This window comes from Plutella xylostella, chromosome 31, assembly GCF_932276165.1.
Source record: "Plutella xylostella chromosome 31, ilPluXylo3.1, whole genome shotgun sequence".
NCBI classification, from domain to species: domain Eukaryota; kingdom Metazoa; phylum Arthropoda; class Insecta; order Lepidoptera; family Plutellidae; genus Plutella; species Plutella xylostella.
In genome coordinates this window covers 51,457-70,902 of record NC_064011.1, presented here as the reverse complement: position 1 = coordinate 70,902, position 19,446 = coordinate 51,457, and the positions used below count along the sequence as shown (strand labels likewise).

Below are 19,446 nucleotides of genomic sequence, written 5' to 3'. Positions count from 1 at the left end.
CAAAAAAATAGCTGTAAAGTTGAAAAAATCATTCACGGATTTAAGAGAAGTGTCTAATGAATGGCAAAATTATTAAAATTTCAAACATGTAGAAAAATGCGCAATCCGCGCTTCGGGGTTGGCGCGGTATACAGTTTTACCACCCATTCGCACTGTATTCCATGTTGTACAGTACAAGCCGGCCTGCGCAGGCAAAACTGTGGTGATACTAACGCGTGTGGTAGGCCCTTTATCAACCACACGCACGGTATTCCGTGTTTAAGCCGGCCTGCGCAGGCAAAACTGTGGTGATACTTACGCGTGTGGTAGGCCCTTTATCAACCACACGCACGGTATTCCGTGTTTAAGCCGGCCTGCGCAGGCAAAACTGTGGTGATACTTACGCGTGTGGTAGGCCCTTTAATCAGGGCAAACTCATTACATCTGACATATTGTGGATGAATAAAATGTAGGTATAAAATGAAACAGCAGCAGAGGATGGGGGCCCCTGGAGGCCCGGGGCCCCAAGCACGTGCTTGTCGTGCTTATAGGTTAATCCGCCACTGACCCTGAGGGACTTTGGTACACTGAGTGAGTCCGTTCCATATCCTTATATTCCTGTCATTTTTTCCCCATCCATTTTTCCAGGAATTTAAAATATTGCTATACGGATCAGGCATGTCATTGATCTCTTCATAAGCTTATTATCATAAATAGATACTTATAGCATATTTACACATCAGCTGTTCATTCATAATAGCAATAAAATTCAACGCACTTAAAAACCCATTAGCACCTTTTGTTCGCTTATCAGCTAGCCGTCGTCAATGTCAAGGTTAAGCGTGTTTTATGGCTTGCATTGAATAACATTCTCCAGTTATAGATACACACAAATACATTTATTGTATCTATTATTCACGTAACTTGCTTATTAAAACATCTTTTTTTGTGTAGAATTGCGAAATACTTCGTTATTTATACTTGTCTTGAATCGTACAACGTGGCTTGTTACGTAATACGTAAATTCCTTTAGACATTTATTTGTGCATTTCTCTTAGTTATACATTAATAACAGCTGTCTTACCATACCTATAGTAGGTTTATTAATATTTGTGGCTTATTTTTTTTTTCACGCTCTTTATCGTACACTTACAGTGTTACTCATCTTAGGTACTTCTTTGTATGTGAGTAACTTAACTTATTTGCTTAACTTTTAACTGCTTAATCCCGCCTTTCTTATAGCTTAGACATCTTTCTTTTGCCTTAAATCTTCATTATGTCTGTCGCTAAATTGGGGGAGCTTGTTAAGAAGCGTGGAAGCTACAAAGCAAAAATGACTCAGTTCATGACCTTTTTAAAACTAATGCCTGATAGTGGTCATTCTCTTACTCCATCCCAGGTATTAGAATTAGAAATGCGTGTCAGTAGATTGGAAGTGCTGTATAGTGAATTCGACGCGTTACAGACGGAGCTGGAGCTGTTGTCGGAGGACGTGGACGAGCGGTACAGCGAGCGCGAGCAGTTCGAGACGCAGTACTACGCGCAGCTGTCCCGCGCGCGCGAGCTGCTGGCCGCCGCGCCCGCCCCCGCCGCCCCCGCGCCCAGCCTGGACGGCGCCCGCTCCAGCGGCTCTGGTTGCAAGCACGACTTCGTGAGACTTCCCAAGATAGACTTACCTCACTTTGACGGCGACTATCAGCACTGGCTCCAATTCCGAGATACGTATATTTCTCTCATACATAATAATAGTTCCATATCAAACATTAACAAATTCCATTATCTTCGCGCAGCATTGAAAGGTAGTGCATCAATTATTGTGCAAAGTTTGGACTTGACGGAGGCGAACTACGACATTGCTTGGCAGTTACTCAGCGAACGGTACGACAACACTCGCCTTCTCGTCAACAATCACGTCCAGGCTCTGTTCAATGTTGAACTTATCCAACGGGAATCAAGCCAAGCCCTTAGAAATGTCATTGATGTCACCAACAAAAATCTGCGTGCACTGTCTTCACTCGGTGAACCAGTGGATAATTGGGACACCTTAATTATCTTCATCATGACCAAAAAATTAGACCCCTCGACCAATAGGCAATGGGAAGAGTTCAAAAATTCTATAAACTCTTCACCATCTTTAAAACAATTCACGTCATTTTTGTCGAATAGGGCAGATCTAATCGAAACTTTAAACGACAACAGCAAGTTCGTAAATAAAAACAAGTCGTCATCATCATCATCAGCCACAACTATTAGTTCCCATCAGGATTCCAATAAACAAATAAAAAACTTTCATTCAACAACAAAACATAGACCATTTCAACATAAAAACAAGTGCCCTATGTGCTCAGATGCTCATTTTCTATTCACTTGTGAATCTTTTAGAAAACTCGACATTGAGGCAAGAATAAAGAAAGCTTCTGAGAGCAATGTTTGTATGAATTGCCTCAGGCCAGGTCATTCTGCAAAATCATGCACGTTGTCTCATTGCAAATATTGCAAATATAGGCACAACACCCTGCTTCACAGGGAAATTTTTCAAGAGAATGACAACGGTGACAATGTAGCATTGTCCACCAACATTATTTCTTCTCCAACATCCGCATGTAACAGAGGTATTGTCCTGCTTTCCACAGCTATGGCGAGAGTTGCCGACGTCGATGGGAACCTGCACTCTGCTAGACTTCTCCTAGACAACGGGAGCACCTCCAACTTCATCACCCAAGACCTCTGTGGCAAGCTGGGCTTGGTAAGACGCAGCACCAGCTCCACCGTCTCAGGTATAAATGATCAAGTTTCTAGCTCCTCTGAAATGTGTGACGTAACTATTTATTCTTGCGTGGGTGACTATAGGACAAACATAGGTTGTTACATTCTACCTAAAATCACAACTGCTCTCCCTGGCTCTTACATAGACACACAGTCGATTCCCATACCGCCAGGTCTTCAGCTAGCAGATCCTACCTTCAACATACCTTCAGTTGTTGACATCTTAGTTGGCGCTGAAGTATTTTGGGACGTCTTAGGTTCCAACTCAATTAAGCTAGGTCATAAACAACCTAATTTGCAATCATCACAATTCGGTTGGCTTATATCAGGGTGTGTACCCGCATCAACGAATCGTCTTCAATCCCCAGCATGTCACTTTCTTTCGACTGAAGAGTCAGACCAACTTACTCGCTTTTGGGAGTTGGACTCGGTACCTGCCGGAAAGTGTTTCTCCAATGAGGAACAAGCCTGTGAGGAACTCTTTCAGAAAACCACACGTCGCGACGATAATGGTCAATTTGTGGTAACGATACCGTTGAAAGACTCGCCTGAAAGCCTAGGTGACTCTTATACAATGGCTCAGCGTAGATTCTACGCCTTAGAGCGCAAGCTGGAGCGCGATTCTCTTTTAAAGGACAGATATTTAAAATTCATGCATGAATACATCGCTCTTGATCACATGTCAGAAAATACATTGCATCATTCTTCTGATAAAAAATACTACATGCCACATCATGGGGTGGTTCGAGAGTCCAGCACCACCACAAAATTGAGAGTCGTGTACGACTGCTCAGCCCGTACCAGCTCAGGCAAGTCTTTCAACGATATCCAGATGGTAGGGCCAACAGTGCAGGACGACTTGCTATCAATCTTATTGCGATTCAGGCAACATAAATTTGTTGTAACGGGCGACATCGAAAAAATGTACCGCGCAGTTTTAGTAGAGCCTCATCAGCGCTCGTTACAACAAATATTATTCAGATTTGACAGATCCGAGCCCTTAAAAATTTATAGTTTAAAAACTCTGACTTATGGAACAGCTGCTGCCGCATATCTTGCAACCAAATGTCTAACGTCACTTGCAGACCAGTCTACAGATCCAGCAGTAAGAGACTCTATCAAGCATGATTTTTACGTAGACGATTTCTTAAGCGGAGGAGACACAGTGGACTCAGTTGTCGAGCTATGCAATGGGGTTGTTCAGACGCTCGGATCAGCAAAATTTAATCTTAGAAAGTGGCAGTCGAACAATAAATCAATATTAGAATCAATTTCAAATTTTGACAAACACAACATAGAAAAAACCCTTAACTTAAATGATGCTTCCCCCAGTAAAACTCTTGGCCTGTATTGGGATTCTAATGTAGATAACTTGTTCTTTACAATTGAATTGACTGTCCCAAACAAAATTACAAAACGTACCATACTATCAATTGTTAGCCAGGTCTTTGACCCCATGGGCCTAGTAGGACCATGTGTGGTACTGGCTAAAATGCTCTTACAGCATCTGTGGATTCAAAAATGTGATTGGGACTCTAGCGTTCCCACAGACATAAAACTAAAATTCAATGATTTTATTCAGTCACTTCCAGCTCTTAATTCCATCCGCATTCCTCGCTGGGTCTTATGTGACTCTTCAGTCTTAATTGAATACCACACATTTACAGACGCTTCTGAAAAGGCATACGGCGCGTGTGTCCAGGGGCGTATTTACCCTAGGGCTAAAAGGGCTACAGCCCGGGGCGGCAGGCGGCGAAAGGCGGCCCAGGGGCGGCCGGTAGGCCGCCCTTGGACTTTAGGTTGGAGGATTTAAAAAGTACATAAATTATTTTAGGACGTACGCCTAGAACGGCCCTGAGCCATCTTTCCACATGTTGATATCATGTCTTAAGAAATTTGATTTCAAGTATGAAAGCTGGCCTTTGTTCTTTTCCGAACCGGTGGAATAGTCTAATTTTTTTTCGCCTCGGTATTTTTTTGAAGGAAATCTAAAGAAAAAAAATATATTTGCCTCACTCAGTCGCCCTGCACAAGTTAATTCTAAAAGTTCTAAAATGAACTCGTCTATCCAGAGAAATCGTTTTTTTTTGTTCGGAACTTTCGGAAGATATCATTATCTATGCAAATCTATCACCACAATGTTCTTATACATAATATAATATGTAGGTCGGTAGGTAGGTACTCTACACTTCTTCTTTCGTGTCAGTGAACACGCGAATTTTCAAATTTGTCCAGCCCAAAAATAAGTAACTTTGATAGCATTCTGGTTGGCCTGGAGTAAGTCTTCCCGAGTGCAGGAGGAAGGGCACAGGGGACAGGAGAGTAAATGCTCCATAGTCTGGAGGGCGGTACCACAGTGGCATAGGTTGGTGTTGGTACCAATGGTATAGCCCCACTTGCAAAGATTGTCCTTGCAGCAGCCTACCTCTGCTCGCAACCGATTTAGAGTCTTCCAAATGTGCCAGGGGAGACTGTTACCGGGAGCTAGTTTTTCGTCAAGAGGTAGGAAAGTGTCCTGGGGCTGCTTTTCCTCCCAGAGCCTTGCGTTTTACGGTTTTCATCCGTTAAGGACACCTCACTATTAAGAAACACTTTGCGGCTCTTAGGGCGGGAAGGTGCGGCAGTATGTGAGTAAAGTGGATGTCTGGAGTCGCATTCTTGTTTAGCTTTCTCAGCAGAACATCTCATCAACTTTTTGCCGTATGCAAGGGGGTGCTATCCCAGCCAGAGAGTAGACTTTGTAGATCGGTGTCGGTTAAAGCATCCCGTTTCTATACGAACAGTGTCGAGTGTCCAATCAAAACTCGTAAAAACGCTAATTACCCCACATGGTACAGTAAAGCTTTAATAAAATCCTTAAAAGAAAAAGACTCATACTATCGTCAATTTAAGAAATTCGGTAACCCTCGAGACAAATTAACTTATAACTTACTCCGCAATCGCTGTGCTAAATTAACCAGACATTGCTACACTCAGTACAAAAATTTCATTGAAAATAACTTACACAAAAACCCCAAACTATTTTGGAGCTTTATTAAAAACACAAAACAAAATAGTCATCAATTTCCTCATACAATGAAATTTGGGCAACAAGCAGCCTCCGGTGGTCAAAACATCTGTGATCTGTTCTGTGAATACTTCAACTCTGTGTTTAAACCTGCTGCTAGTATAACACCGCCAACTGACGAACAATGTATTGCGAATCATACTCTCTCAACAATTACAATCACATCATTAGAAATTAAAAGAGCATTGGACAAACTGGACGCAAACAAAGGTTCCGGGTCAGACTCTTTGCCACCATACTTCCTTAAACAATGCCGCACTACTTTAGTTAAACCACTTCTGCTAATTTTTAATCTTACATTACAACTAGGGCAATACCCAGCACAATGGAAATTAGCACATGTAGTACCCATTCCGAAATCCGGCTTCTCGTCTGACATTCAGAAATATCGGCCAATATCTATTCTTTGTGCTATTAGTAAGCTCCTAGAAAGCATAGTAGTAAGAAGAATTTACTGGCAGGTTAAACCATTTCTTGCATACGAACAGCATGGTTTCCTTCCCAAAAAATCAACCCTTACTAACTTGGCTATACTTTCAGACGATATAATGTCCACGCTTGATAGAGGTAACGAAGTCCACGCTATTTATACAGACTTTAGCAAGGCGTTTGATGTCGTTGACCATAATATTCTTTTAAATAAGTTAGCCTACTTGGGCATTCACGGTTCCCTACTTAGATGGATAGCCAGCTACCTAAATAACCGCTCTCAATTGGTCGCACTCTGCGGATATAAATCTAAGCAGCTTCCAATCTCTTCCGGTATTGCACAAGGTTCTCATTTAGGACCTCTTTTATTCGCCATTTTTATCAATAATATCCCAGTAGTTATCACCTACTCGAAATCTCTCTTGTACGCTGATGATCTAAAAGTTTATAAAGAAATAAAAAGACCTGAAGATTGTCACCAGCTGCAGACTGACATCAACAGCTTAGCAAACTGGTGTGAGGCGAATAACATGACTCTCAACACATCTAAGTGCTTTCAGATAAATTTCACTCGTAAACGGCATCCAACAGAATGGTCCTACATAATTAATGGCCAAACATTACCGGGTGTTAAAACTGCTCGAGATCTGGGAGTTGTAGTGGACAGTACCTTTAAATTCACCGCTCATATCGAACACCTCGTGAGTAAAGCAAACAAAATTTTAGGTTTTGTCATACGCAAGACAAAGGTATTCCGCAGCACTGCCTGTCTACAACTTCTTTACAATAGTTATGTCCGGTCCGTTCTAGAATATTGTAGCCCTGCCTGGAACCCTGTCTACGCAGTGCACAGTGACCGTATTGAAAGAGTGCAAAAACGTTTCCTGTATCACCTATCTTATTCTCAAAACTTATGCAAATCCCTTCGATCCTATTCAGCTCGGCTTAATCACTTTAGAATGGAATCATTGAAGACTAGGCGTGTTCGCGCAGACCTAATTTTCGTTTTCAAGCTGATGCACGGTATCATAGATTGTCCCGAACTATTACAGAGGATATCTCTAAATGTCCCCAAAGTCTCAGCTAGAGTTATAAGAGATGCTCCGTTTACACTGCCCATATGTAGAACAAACGTTGGAGACCATGCCCCCATTAACCGAATTATGGCTTTATATAATACTTTAAAACATAGCATCGACATTTACCACACTACTATCCACCTACTCAAAATTATCCAACTGTGCTCATGATAAATAAATAATCTATATAATTTATATTTAAAAAAAAAACTAACTCATATCTCATATAGTTCTCATGCCCATGTGACAATTGCTCACACACATTACTTTTAATGTATTCAAAATATTTTGTGATCTGTATACTTATTTTATATTTAAGTTATTATTTTTAGTTAGGTAACGCTCTTTAATGTTACACATGCTGTGGCTACATTTTTATTTAGAAGTGCATATGTCCTGTATTTCACTCAAATGTTATCAAATGTGTTAATGTAACTATCTTTTATGTGGTCCTTAAATTAATAAAAAAAAAAAAAAAAAAAAAGAGACAAACCTACTTCACTAGCATGCGCGGACCTTGCCCATATGGAGCAGGCAAATTCGGCAGCTAATTCAGAAGCAGAGTGCTAGGCTACTTGTTCGTAGAACTTGCGGAGAGGCGCCCCAGGTGATAGACGTAAGCCGTCGCAGAAGGTTGTTTCGGGAGCTGACTTTCTTGTTGTTTTGGCAGTGGGTTTTGTACGTGAGGGATCTATCCAGGGTCACTTCGAGGTAGGGAATGCAATCTCGATCTCGCGAGATCAACTGCACTCGAGATGTCACCGAGATCTCGAGTGATTTTACGAGATCGAGATCTCGAAGGCCATCAATCTCGAATTTTGAAATCTCCTCGAGATCTCGAAAAAATGGACCTAGATTTCGAGATTTTAAGACTTAGATATAATTCAGTTTTTTAGGTTCTAGTTTAACATTAACACTAGATAGGCTACATTTAAACCAGTTTATGCCACGGGTAACTTTTTAGGTCAAGTGAAGCTGTATTAAATAATCATTAAACCAGAATGGTTGGTTACTACAATTTACATTAACCTCCTGATGCCCACGGTCCTTCTGTGAGTACTTAACGAGTATAGTTGTTACTGCCCAAGCTATAGCATATTTTTTCTGGACTAAATGCCCACGGTCCTTCTCCGAGGACGAATACTTTGTGTTTGAACCATATTTGAATTTACCGCCATTATTTTTTGGGATTGCATCAATGGATTTAACATTCCATCACTGACAGCTGTCTTAAGTGTCATCTGAGGATAATCAATCGTTCATTGTAAAAACGTCAAAAAACGGAACCATGGCGGGGCCACCGTCGACTAAGTAAGTTGTAATGTCATTTTACTTATGTGATCTAATCATTTAATACAATAACTTTAATAAAACCTTATTGTTAAGTATATTAGCAAGAGACGAATAGTAATATTTTATCAATTAAGGTTCTAAATAATATTCTATGATCATCCATTTACATTAGTACTCGTCTGAGTACCGTGGTCCTCAATGACATAAAAGTTTAGTCCTCACTTGAGGACTCTGGACCGCTATACTATAATTTTAGATATACTTATTTATGTATTTATTTACAGAATATAATGCGAAATCCAAGAAATTGAAGCCGATTTAGCTATGTCGGACATAGATCTCTCGGAGGACGATGACATGACATAAACGACTCACCATGAACCCGTAGAATTTGAATTTTGTGATGATGATATCCAGTAGCTGCTAGCTGAGCCTTTCATTTTATCTTGTTTTGTTCCTATATTGATCCCAATAATTATAATAGTTGATAAGTGTAAGAGTTTATCTAGAATAAATATAAGTTCTAAACTTATGTGAGACTGATTTAAAGTGTTAAATGTGTTCCTAAGTGATTCTTATTTCATAAGTTTTGTTATTTCCAACAAATTACCTTATAAATATATTTCCTACCAATAAATTAAACTTTTTTTAACTGCCCACGGTCCTCACATGAGGACTAATGATTTTCGAATTTAAACCTATTGAAACTGGTTCCTTTTTTAATGCATTAACCGTACATACTACTAGGAACACTATATAATATTTTTTGCGACATTTATTCACGTTTAAGTTTCTGGGCAGTAAGCTAGGTAAACGCAATAGTCCTTGTGTGAGGACCGTGGGCAGATAGTCCTAAAAAATAAAATAACGGCTGGGCGTCAGGAGGTTAAATATTTGACCAACATTACGGGCCTTACCACAAATAGGCTGTGTAAGACAGTGTTTAAAAGATATTTAAAACGCTGCCTTATAAATCTGTCAAATTTGGTTTTAAAAACTATATAAACAACGTTTAAAGTCTTTTGTGGTAATACAACACTACTTTTTGTATGTGTTCAATTTCTAAAAATCTCGTTTTCAAGATCGAGATCTCGACCCGAATCTCAACGAGATATCTCGATTCAGAAATAGACACCGAGATCTCGAACACATGGTCAATCTTGGTCCGAGGTTGCATTCCCTACTCCAAGGTATTTTGGTGACGAGCAGTGCTGGATTTTTAAAGTATGAAAGCCAGCCTTTGTTCTTTTCTGAACCGGTGGAATAGTCAAATTTTTTTCCGCCTCGGTATTTATTTTAAAGAAATCTAAAGAAAAAAAAAATGCCTCACTCAGTCAGCACAGGTTTATTTCTAAACGTTCTAAGGGTCTAACTAGACAGACAGACCGTATTTGAACTGCAATCCAACTGCAAATTGCAGTTCAGGTGCAAGTTGAATGCAGTTGACACGACTGCAATAGAACTCCAAACCAAACCGTTCACACGACTGCACGCCGACTGCAATTGGAATGCAGTTGAAATGCGGCCCGTCTGTCTAGACCCTAAAATGTACTCGTCTACCCAGAAAAATCTTTTTTTTTTGTTCGGAAGATATCATTATCTATGCAAATCAATCACCACAATATTCTTATACATACGTATGTATGTCGGTAGGTACTCTAAACTGACAGCTCTTTTTGTTTTCTTTCATTCCTTGATGGGGCGGAAAACTATAGGAGCCCAGGGCGCGCAATCTTTAAATACGCCCCTGCGTGTGTCTATGTAAGAGCAGTAGCAGTCGACGGCTCCGTCAGTGTTCGCCTGCTAGCATCAAAAAACAAGGTTTCACCCATCAAAGCATCCACGATCCCTCGCCTAGAGTTGTGTGGTGCGTTGTTAGGCACACGTCTCTACCTTAAGGTACGCCAGTCACTTACCCTTCCTTTGAGCCACTGCTACTTCTGGTGCGACTCTACCATTGTGCTGGGATGGCTGTCTGCGTCACCGAGTAGACTCAACAGTTTCGTCCGCAACAGAGTGAGCGAAATTCAAGAAGCTACGATCAACCAGACGTGGAGCTACGTGCCGTCTAAAAGCAACCCGGCTGATTTAAACTCACGGGGGATGAAAGCTGATTCCATTGGCTCTTCAACTCTTTGGTGGTCAGGTCCCGATTTCCTCAAACATAAAGAAATCGATTTTCCCCCATCTCCCCTCTTACAAAATCTTGTACTGCCTGAAGTTGTGATGCACGCGGATGTTGCAGATGAAACCGATGACAGCAGCTGTAATAATTTAATTTCTGCCCTCATTCATAAATCTTCATCAATAACAAAGTTAATCCGAGTTATTGCTTACGTACTCAGATTCATTCAAAATTGTAAATCTAACCCTAAAAGCTCAGGCTCTTTAACATCTTCAGACCTTCAGTCAGCAAAGACCCTTATTATCAGATCTGCCCAACAGGAAATGTTTCCTGATGAATACAAAATCCTTAAAAATAATCAAAGCTTGCATAAGAAAAACAAATTAATCAGCCTTTCCCCATTTATTGATTCGCAGGACATAATCCGTGTGGGTGGTCGCTTAGATAACTCAAACTACACTTATGATGTTAAGCACCCCATACTACTTGGCAGTAACCATCATTTAACCAAAATCATATTCGAAGCCATGCACAAAGCCTTGTTTCATGCTGGACCTCAAATATTATTAGCTAACATACGACTTAGTTACTGGCCATTAAATGGTAAAAACCTTTCTAAAAAGATTGTCCGCCAGTGTGTACGTTGTGTACGCTTCAAGTCACAACCTATCCAAATCAAAATGGGGAATCTACCTACTGACAGAACACATCTTGAGTTCCCATTCTTAAATGTAGGAGTAGATTATGCCGGGCCAGTGCTGATAGCAGACCGCAAAGGTAGAGGGTGCAGATTGCACAAGTCTTATATCTGTGTGTTTGTCTGCTTTGCAGTCAGAGCCGTCCACCTGGAGCTGGTGTCCGACCTCACTAAGGAGGGATTCCTCGCAGCCTTTTCCCGTTTCACGGCTCGTCGTGGCAAATCTCAGCGCGTCTACTGCGACAACGGCACCAACTTCGTCGGAGCGTTCAACGAGCTCACACGTCTTCTTGAAAGTTCCTCCAAAGATATAGAGGCAGACATTGCCAATCATGGCATCGATTTCAAATTCATTCCTGCCTACTCACCCCACTTCGGGGGCTTATGGGAATCAGCCGTAAAATCCACAAAACATTTGCTTCGTAGAGTCCTAAATCTTACTCACTTAACCTATGAAGAGCTCTCCACATGTCTGATTCAGATAGAGGCTATTTTAAATTCCAGACCCTTGACGCCTCTATCCTCCGATCCTTCTGATCTTTCTTACTTGTCCCCTGCCCATTTCCTAATTGGACGGCCACTCACCTCAGTCCCTGGTCCTCAGGTCGCCGACGTCAACCTTCAGCAACTTGAGCGTCACGAGAGGATTGAGAAGTTGCGTCACCATTTTTGGCAGCGTTACGCTAACGAATATGTATCTCTTCTCCAGCAACGCACAAAATGGCAGACAGATGGACAAGACTTGAAGACCGGCACCATGGTCTTGATCAAGGACGTGAGCCAACCCCCGCTACTCTGGCTGCTGGGAAGAGTGACCGACGTCAAGCCGGGTCCTGATGGCCGCAGCCGAGTCGCGGAGATCCTGACAAAGAAGGGGACCATCACAAGGGCATACAACAACATATGCCCCCTTCCTGTTTCAACTTCTTGAAGACACAGCTCTTCAACCCGGGGAGTATGTTCCGACCGGAACGCCTACACCTACAATCTGCCTACATCGCCTCGGGGATCCTCGGCAATCTTCGTGCCTCCACCACTCGCGCGATGCGAGCTCCGAGACATCGCGGCGCGGCACACACACTCGCTCAGCCCTCCGCGACCGCGCAACATAAATTTCTCGGCCTTTTGCACAATCAGCGCCTATTTTAATCAATACAGTTTTGTCTAAATTCTATCTGAGTTTCATTGAAGAAGTTAGGAGTTCCCAGAAGCATAGCACCAGGAGCCTAACACTCAACTACATGTCATCTGCGAAACTGAAGTAGGTAAGTCGGCATAACTAGTTTAACTATCATTCATAAGTATTAAGTATAAATGATAAAAAGTTCGTTACTAAAAGGATGATACCTACACTAGAACATAATTATTCAGAGAGCGGCTCGTTGTTCTGTTACAAGTAAACGTTGTAGTCTATACTCACCTTTACATGTGCATGCTAGTCTTATGTCTTCCAATCCAATGCATTCGTTATCAGTATCAGCTTCAGGAGTCAGGAGTATGTCTCACGTCTCCCCCTTCCACAAAACTTAGTTAAGGTTATGGAGATGCTGGAGGTGTTGGAGCATCCCCATGCAAAGGGAGGATCCTCCGGCCAGGCCGGGTGGTGTGGCCTGGCGGGCAGCTGCCCAACGGTTAGCGTTGGGGATTTCTATATATTGCAGAGTAGGTGAGAAACTTCGAATGCGCTATGTAGGATCTTCATAGTAATTTGCATAGTTCCCATACATCTTCTCTGTATTGCGTTCCGAGCGCCATCTGTTGATCTTCGTCTGAACTAGTGGCTAGGAGTCCGCCACATCACTCCCCCACCGAGACCGGAGGGCGATAGTCTTCAGTGCAGCCGAGAGTCTTGATTGCCAGCCAGTGCCGCGTAGTCCGCAGTGAGTCGGGACTGTGAGTGCGGTGAGGAGTCCCCAGTGAGTCGGGGTGATGCTGCAGTGGCGATGTCCACGGTGAGTCGGGATGAGCCTGCAGTGGAGCATGGTGGCAGAGTGCTGCGTCGACCAGGAGAGGATGGCTCTGCTTGCTGACCGGCCGAAGTGCAGTGGTGCTGTGCCAAGTTGCTGGTGTGGGTCGAGGGTGTGACCAGGCCTGCGCGTTCGCTGCATGCTGGTGGTCATGATGCCCTTTGAGACCGGATGCTGGCTGGTTGGCTCCAGGGGCTGCTTGCTGAGAGTTCTGCTACACGGCTGTTGAGGTGAGGAGAGAAAGTCGATGGAAGATGGCGTGGAGGCTGCTCTGCGGGTCTTCAGAAGGCTGCGCTGATGTTCTTCACGGGGTCACCAGTATGGAGATGCTGGAGGTGTTGGAGCATCCCCATGCAAAGGGAGGATCCTCCGGCCAGGCCGGGTGGTGTGGCCTGGCGGGCAGCTGCCCAACGGTTAGCGTTGGGGATTTCTATATATTGCAGAGTAGGTGAGAAACTTCGAATGCGCTATGTAGGATCTTCATAGTAATTTGCATAGTTCCCATACATCTTCTCTGTATTGCGTTCCGAGCGCCATCTGTTGATCTTCGTCTGAACTAGTGGCTAGGAGTCCGCCACAAGGTTAAGGAACTAGGTAACTAGTTGAACGACATAGCTCATAAAGTCTATAATCCTGAAGTATCAGTGGAGTAAAATATTTTTGTTGGGGAGTGAAGAGACGGCATCGTGTGCACGGCACTTGTAAAGCGAGTCTGTTATTATTCTGAGTCAACGGAGTGTTTCGATCGGTATCACAGAGTAACTTCTACTTGTTTGTCAATGTCATATTTTACTTACCCTGTGAAGAGACGACCAGTGGACAGTTCAGTTTTTGTTTTGATTAGATTTTATGTTTAATTTCGTTGTTATGTTCCAAATTATTCAATTAGGAACCTTTACGACGGTCTAAACTATTTCCACTGATTGATGAGAAGTCTGTAACAATAATACGTCATTTGAAATGGGGTAAGGACAAGCCAGAAATTTGATCAAATCAAATCATATTTTAAATTTAAAGGGTAAATCAATCGAGCTCAAGTTCTGCTCAACTTGACGCACTCTGGTGTGAAACTGACGGCCAGAGCAAGAAGACAGTGCTGTTGATACCTAATGATTTGAAGCTATTAATTAGATCTCAATTAGTAAGCTTGTTATCACACCATCACTATGTTGTGTCTACAAACTGCAGTCCACAATGTATGTGAATCACTAATTGCAAAAAGGGCACATTTAGTACTTCGGTACTCAAATAGCTTTTTTGACAGAAATGTGGTCTGCATTTTCATATTTTTCTCTATCATATGGTTATGTTTACATTTTCTGCAAAAAGAGCACCTCAATCAAATGCAGACATAACCTTGCAGATCACATTTATGTCAAAAAACGTATTGGAGTACTTACCAAAGTACTAAATTTTAATAACATTTTATTTTATGCATGTTTGCCATGTTGATGTACCTATTTTGTCTAAGTATCACTATTGATGTTGTGTGGCATTTAATACTTTTATTTACATAATTTATATAATTTACAATTACAAACTAAACTACCTATATATTATACAAACTAAACCTATGTACATAACTAAAACTATATATAGAAGAGACCTTCTAAGCCTGGTCCCTGTGGGAGGGTTCCCAACACGCTGGCGACATTGCCCCGCTGGATCGCCAGACTCAGGCGCTGGCGGAGGTACGCCCCGGCTCGTTTGTCCCCTGAGACGTCTGCGAGCCGGGAAGAGATCTCTTTAACCAAACTTTTGGCATCCGGACCCCATGGCCCCATCGTTTCGACGCCAAACGGGAGAAATAGGTATGTGCTGTCGAGCGACCTGTATTTCTCCCGTTTCAGGTTTTCAGCAGTACCAGCCGCCGCTCCCGCCGCCCTGGATGTGTGTGGGACGTGTGACGCCGCCAGTGTGTCGACGCACGTGGCATCCCACACTAGCGGCCTCCCGTGTGCCCAGGGAATGAGCGACATCCCGTCGGGCCTCTTTCCGTCGTCGCGGATGACACCGGCAGGTTCCAGCACCGCCGGGGTGTTGACTGACACAAGGGCCCGGCGCAGGATGTCGTTCAGTGCGGCGTGGCGGGACAGGCGGCCGGCACTGCGTCTGCACGAGAGGCCATGGTGGCCAAGTTGGCTGACCTCCGCTCCGCACGGGCAGTGATGGGGCTGGACAATTTTCATGCCAAGCCGAAGGCCGATCGCCGTCTGGAAAGACCTGTCGTCGAGGAAGGTTCCCACATTCGGCGAGGGCAGGGCATGGAGCCAGAGGCCTGACTCGCGTTCTGCCGTCGCCAGGAGTCTTGCCCTCTCTGTGTTGTTGGGGCTCGTCTCGAGCAGGTGCCTTCCTGTAGACAGGCATTTGGGCTCGTCCCACAGACGCTGCGAGTGCGGGTTTTCGGGCAGTGCCTCACCAGGGCAGATCGATTGCCATGCCTCCTTGGCTTCACCACAGCACGAGACCTCAGAAACACCCAAGGATGGGTGAATAATTTTATTATACAAGGCCAGTGTGCTGTGGGTTGAAGACAAGAAGGCACAAGTATCACTTTCTCAATATTTTATTGTGTCATAGTGATGAACGTTTAAGGCAGTATACTTACCATTTAAGATTATTATAGCATATCACTGTTGTTTATCCAAATAAATAAATAAATGTGCCCTTTTTGCAATTAGTGCTTCATGTGTGCATGGCAGGTCCCCCGCGGAGTGCAAGCCGGAGCCCGGCCTGCGCGCGGTGCTGCGGAGCCCGTCCCCGCGCCTCGACGCGCTGCGACGGAACATCATGATTGACTTTGACATTCATGAAGGTAAGTAACTAGTAAGCTGTCTATAGAGCTTCCACATGTTATTGTATTTTAGATGTTTCCTTATGTCTGGTAAGTAAAGTTGGTTTTCCTTTGCAGCCGTCAAATATGTATGGGATTTCAAATGTCTTAAAACCAATAATATAATGGACAGAGTTATGAAAAAATCTATTCAGTACTTTGCCAATCGTTCTGTAGGTTCAAGAACCTTATGTTACATTTCCTATGTCATATTTTGCTGTACTAGGTATCTGGGGACTCATGATAAGTATTATAACCTCAGCTATTTATTTATATAAGTATTATTATAAGGGATGTCAACAGAACACACTACAAAGATTAAATTAACTAAAAATTTGTATGTAGAATGGTTCAAGTATATACTATACATAATAGAAGACATGTAGCATTGACAATTTATAATATATCTAAAAATATACATGCAATACATTTATTTAATTAACTTACAGAATCTCAAACAACAGCAGAAGTTCCTGTGAGTAATAGTAGCACGTCACACAACGTCAGCGGGAGTCCGCCGCACAAACGCACACCAGACCTGGCGCTGGAGCCCGCGGCATGCACCAACATCAACAACATACTCACTGATGTCATCAACAGTCGGACAGACTCTGAAGAGGCAGACACTGTCATAAAGAAGAAATCAAAATATGTGCCATTACTGTACAAGAACAGAATTATACTCGGCAAGATACCTGAAGCTAACCAGAATCATGAAAAGGAGAAGTGTTTACTGGCGGTAGTAGTGACCGACTGTATGGGGTCTCTGCTACGCAGCGAGCGCTACTGCGCGGCGTGTGCCGTGCTGCTCCCCACCCGACCTCGGTACTACCAACACTGCGTGAGCACACACAAGCAGGCGCCGCCGGCCCGCGCCCGGCGCCCGCGCAGCCTTCGTATCAAGAATAAAACTACTCGCACTAATTTAACATGTGGATCTTGTTTACCGATGCATCAGCCGCATATACATAAGAATCCTCACAGTGGTACAGGGCGATACAAGGCGAGCTGTAAATCTTGTAATAAAGCATTCAAGTTACACCCGAAAGAGTCCATTCCCAAAGCTCTGTCGAGCAGAGCCACGTCTGAACCGCCTGGTGGACAGCTTCCTGAACATTCAATCCACAAACAAAACATAGCAAATTTGGAGAAAGATGTTCAATTTGTTCAGCAACCTGAAAAGCCAAATGAATGTAAAACCTGCAAGAAAAGAATTACACACGATATATCTGAATGTTCAAATTGTATAAACAACAAAAAACCAACAAGAAATAACCATACACTTCACCCTCACGATCACTTTATTAGCAGAAGTGAAAAGCCAAATGAATGTAAAACCTGCAAGAAAAGAATTAGACAAGATAAATCTGAATGTTTAAATTGTATAAAGAACAGAAAAGCAACAAGAAATAACCTTAGAATTAACACACACGATCTAAAATCCCGTTTGAACCAGCAATTCATACAATCTCACCTTAGAAGGTGGAAACATGCTTTCCGCCTAGATATCTCTGCTATGACGAGTGCAGCCACAGAGTAAATACCATAGACTATTACTTAGTAGACTAATACTTAGTCTATGGTCTTATTATATGCTACTCGTACCTGAGCTTTAAATTTTCATGATTATTACTTACTTAAATATTGAATTTTACCATAATCTTTGTAGATACATCAGCTGCTCGATACCCATAATACAGGTTCTGCCTAGTTTGGGGTCGGATGGCCGTGTGTGAGATATCCCCACATATTATTATAGAGAGTGTTGCAAAAAGGGTATACTAAGCCGAAAGGGGGTGACTCAGGGGGTTATTCTGAACAACTATTGTTCTACGAGTTTTGGAAATTCGCGAAAAAAAATATTCGTTATTCATACTAAAAAGTCACGTAACCAACAAAGTTTCTATGGAAAAGGAATTTTTATTTTCGTTCTTTTTGCAACACTCTGTATATTATGATTAGGGGACCAAATCTTTTTCTAAGAGTTGGTAGGTGTTGATCCTATAGTGAGTTTGACATAATGGACATACCTACTATAGTTACCTGGAGCCTGCAGATCATGGCCGACCGGAGTTCACTGATAAAACTCCACCTCGCATACCTAGTCCAAGATTGATTTTAATTATAAAAGGTATTTTAATGTGTCTTGAAATTGTGTTAATTTGCAGTCGTTGTATAGTCATTCGTATAAGTTTTACCATTTAAATATAAATATTTAAATAAAAAATTGAGGTTATTTCATTTTATTATATGTGTATATTTTGGAGGTGTACATTTAACTCATATAGTATAGATATATGCGGCCCTTTGATAAATAATTTTACTGTGTCTTCAGAAGACTCTTTAAAAAGTTACGTTATAATAAGCGCAGTAATTTTGTTTAACAAAGGGTCGCTGAAGACTTTCTATGTATACACTTCCTGTAGGTATTTTTTGTTTGCAACATAACATTACGTTTTTAAATAAAAATAAGAAATATTCTTAACACTGACTGGCTCATCGATTTAGGTTGAAATTTCAATTAAATTTTGTGTTATTTTTTTGTTAACTAGTTACTATAGGCGTAACTACGATGGTGAGCTTTGCTGAGGGGCGATTGGACGAGGACAGCGTCGTGGCTCGCGGACGTGTTGTCTCTGTCTCTGTCTGGCGCAGACGTGTTGTCTCTGTCTCTGTCTGGCGCAGACGTGTTGTCTATGTCTCTGTCTCTGTCTGGCGAGGAGTGTTGTCTATGCCCGGCCTCTGTCTGGCGCAGACGTGTTGTCTATGCCCGGTGCCCGATGTCTGCGCGGACGATGGTGGATTATTAGGAGTTTATTAGTGATGATGTGTAAGTATAGTCACCTACAATGACATGTTGTTGGCCTGACAAAGCGAAGAGACCGCGGCGCTCCACTGACTGCGAGGCGCGTGCTTCTCTCAACATGCGAGCTCAGGGCCCCTAGTATGAGTTTTGCAATTTATGTTTTTTTTTTTTTATGTAACCATTGCAGTGTCCCACTGCTGGGCAAAGGCCTCCCCATGTTCACTCCACACGTCTCTATTGTCGACCACCTGACGCCAATCCGGCAAAAATCTGTCCAGGTCGTCCCGCCACGCCATCTCCGCCTAGGTCTACCTGGGCGCCTGCGTCCGTCGCTCGGCACCCACTCGGTTATAATTTTTGCCCACCGGTCCGGGTGCATTCTAGTGATGTAACGAATGTGTGTTT

At 42.7% G+C, this 19,446-nt stretch overlaps 2 protein-coding genes and 1 long non-coding RNA gene across 3 annotated transcripts; all 3 read left to right on the top strand.

Annotated features, from left to right (window-relative positions):
• The first annotated feature begins 552 nt into the window (after nt 1-552).
• LOC105394441 lies at nt 553-12,607 on the top strand. The gene is made up of 2 exons (XM_048632302.1): nt 553-2,756; nt 11,570-12,607. The coding sequence occupies exons 1-2, from the start codon at nt 1,256-1,258 to the stop codon at nt 12,364-12,366; spliced, it is 2,298 nt and encodes a 765-aa protein (XP_048488259.1). The 5' UTR covers nt 553-1,255; the 3' UTR covers nt 12,367-12,607.
• On the top strand, nt 8,344-9,145 carry LOC125491116. Its single transcript, XR_007268128.1, has 2 exons — nt 8,344-8,631; nt 8,898-9,145. It is a non-coding gene; the product is annotated as an uncharacterized LOC125491116 (long non-coding RNA).
• Nucleotides 12,608-14,236: 1,629 nt separating the features above from the next.
• On the top strand, nt 14,237-18,036 carry LOC119692845. The gene is made up of 3 exons (XM_038114377.2): nt 14,237-14,367; nt 16,105-16,217; nt 16,685-18,036. The coding sequence occupies exons 1-3, from the start codon at nt 14,363-14,365 to the stop codon at nt 17,773-17,775; spliced, it is 1,209 nt and encodes a 402-aa protein (XP_037970305.2). The 5' UTR covers nt 14,237-14,362; the 3' UTR covers nt 17,776-18,036.
• Nucleotides 18,037-19,446: the final 1,410 nt, after the last annotated feature.